General features: G+C 54.4%; 1 protein-coding gene across 6 annotated transcripts in view; it reads left to right on the plus strand.

The window, feature by feature from the left end:
- WDR60 (WD repeat domain 60) overlaps positions 1-2,065 on the plus strand; it is an 82,574-nt gene that overhangs the window by 48,663 nt on the left and 31,846 nt on the right. For all 6 annotated transcript variants that reach the window (XR_001513584.1, XM_006753447.2, XM_015562844.1 and 3 more), the window contains 2 exons: positions 516-685; positions 1,369-1,531. Coding sequence is in view for 5 of the 6 variants with exons in the window: in XM_006753447.2 (XP_006753510.1) it covers positions 516-685; positions 1,369-1,531 (333 nt within the window). In the remaining variant the exon portion in view is untranslated. The remainder of the gene's footprint in view (positions 1-515; positions 686-1,368; positions 1,532-2,065) is intronic.

The raw sequence follows: 2,065 nt of genomic DNA on the forward strand, positions 1-2,065 counted from the left end.
TGTGCGTGTTTGCGTGTTTGCTGAGGCGGCGCCAGGACCCACCCCTGCTCGGCGCCACTTGGCGTGCAACGTGTGTCCAGTGTCCCGGGCCCTGGTGAGAGTCAGCAGTGGACATAAATCCTTGTGAATCAGACTATGAACTTGCTAAATGAGTGACGTGTGCAGTAGGTTGAACTGGGCAAGCTCTTGGGAGAAAAACAAAGTGGGGCAGGGCCCCTGACGGAGCTGCTAGGCGGTGTGACACCTCGGGGACTGCTGGGCCCACTGAGGCGGCCTGGCTCCAGGCTGCGTTGTACCGAATTTGAAGGATCACTTTTTAGCAAAACCACATGTCAGCTTTGACAGTTTTCTTGTAGAGCTGTGGCCGTTGACCACCCGCATTTCAGGCATGTGGAGCTTTGAAAGGCCATGTCTGCTTCTTCATGAAGCTGAAATGCACTGACATATTTGTGTGTTATCTGACCGGGTTCTGGCAGACCCTCCCGTGCTGCAGCACTGCCATGTTCTGTCTCCAGATCGCAACGTGTCCAGCTTGCACACCTCTCCGGCGCGGAGGCAAGTGGTGTCCGTTCATGGGCTTCCTGACCAGGCCTGCGTGCCCCTGCTTGACCGCAGGCACCTGCTCTGCGTGTGGGACATCTGGCAGCCCTCGGGGCCGCAGAAGGTCCTGGTGTGTGAGTCGCAGGTATCACTTGGGAGCAGGGCGGGCAGGTGGGCGCCTGCTGGGCCACAGGGTGCAGGAGGGTGGGACTTGTCAGCTCCTTTCTCTTTCCTCCCAGCCTCCCTCAGCTCTGTCTGTGCAGCTATGACAGGACATGAGTGGGTCTGTTTTGACTCTAAAAATTTTAAGTTCAGAAGAAACCCACAGCGTGAAGCCTGGTTGGCACACACTGTGGGAATTGGGTATCAGTTAGGGCTCCAGGCCGAGTAGACACACGGCCCCTGGGCACGGCTCTGGCTCAGAGTGGACTTGTTGCTTGTGCTGTCTGGGTCCTGGACATGGTAGAGGTTTCTTAATGCTTGAGATTGAGTCTGTAGTCTCATGCATTTTCTGGCCCCTGGCTCGCAGGCCGTGGTCTGGTGGCCCCGCAGGTCACCCGGTTTACATGCTCCTTGACCTCAGAATCATTGATTCCACCAAAACAGTAGAGAACAATAACTTTTACTGCTGTCAGTTTTGGGGCTTGACGATAACTTTTGGTGATGCAGGCTGTAAATGGAAAGACAGAAGCTGGCTTTGCTGATGGGGCTGAGTGGGGCCTGGCGCACACTGAGAAAGCCGACAGACACGCCCCAGACCTGCTTCATGTCTGCAGCTTCTCGGGGAGGCCCCGGGCGCTGTGGCAGCAGAGCTCTCTGTCCTCCCAGGTCACCTGTTGCTGCCTGAGCCCCTTCAAGGCCTTCCTGCTGTTTGCTGGAACCGTGCACGGCTCGGTCATCGTGTGGGACCTGAGAGAAGACTCTCGGATGCATCGTTATGTGAAGCTGAGCGATTGCTTTTGGACATTCAGGACAGCAACATTTTCCACTGGTCAGTGAGGCCTGCCTGCCTTTAGGTGTCTCTAGACAAGTGTGACAGACTCCAGGAGTGTCTGAAATGTCTTGGCATTTATGGTTCCGGTTACCCCACAGGATGGGGTCTGACCTATGAGCAAAAGAGGCCTTTGACAAAAAGGAAAACAAAAATGCCCCCAAGCCACGGTTAGCCTGTGGCCAACAGATTATAACATCTTTCTTGTTAATGTGTGGATTCCAAATCCTCAGTGAGATGACGTTTCTAGTTTTAAATTAGCTTAAGGCATGTTGGTAAGTGTGCTCCTGGCTTAGTTACCTCCACCAGGGGGGATGAGAGGAACTGGAACAACAGGACCTGCAGCATCCTTGGTTGGACCCCAAGAATACTTCATGCCAGGCAGCTGTAGCTGCAACCATAACTGTGAGCACACCAAGCAACCGCAGCCAGCCAACACAGCCACAACCAAACAGCTACAACCAACCAACCAACCAACACAGCAACAACCACACAACCACAACCAACCAACACAGCCACAACCAACCAACACAA

This window comes from Myotis davidii, unplaced genomic scaffold (assembly GCF_000327345.1).
Source record: "Myotis davidii unplaced genomic scaffold, ASM32734v1 scaffold1251, whole genome shotgun sequence".
In the NCBI taxonomy this organism is placed as follows: Eukaryota; Metazoa; Chordata; class Mammalia; order Chiroptera; family Vespertilionidae; genus Myotis; species Myotis davidii.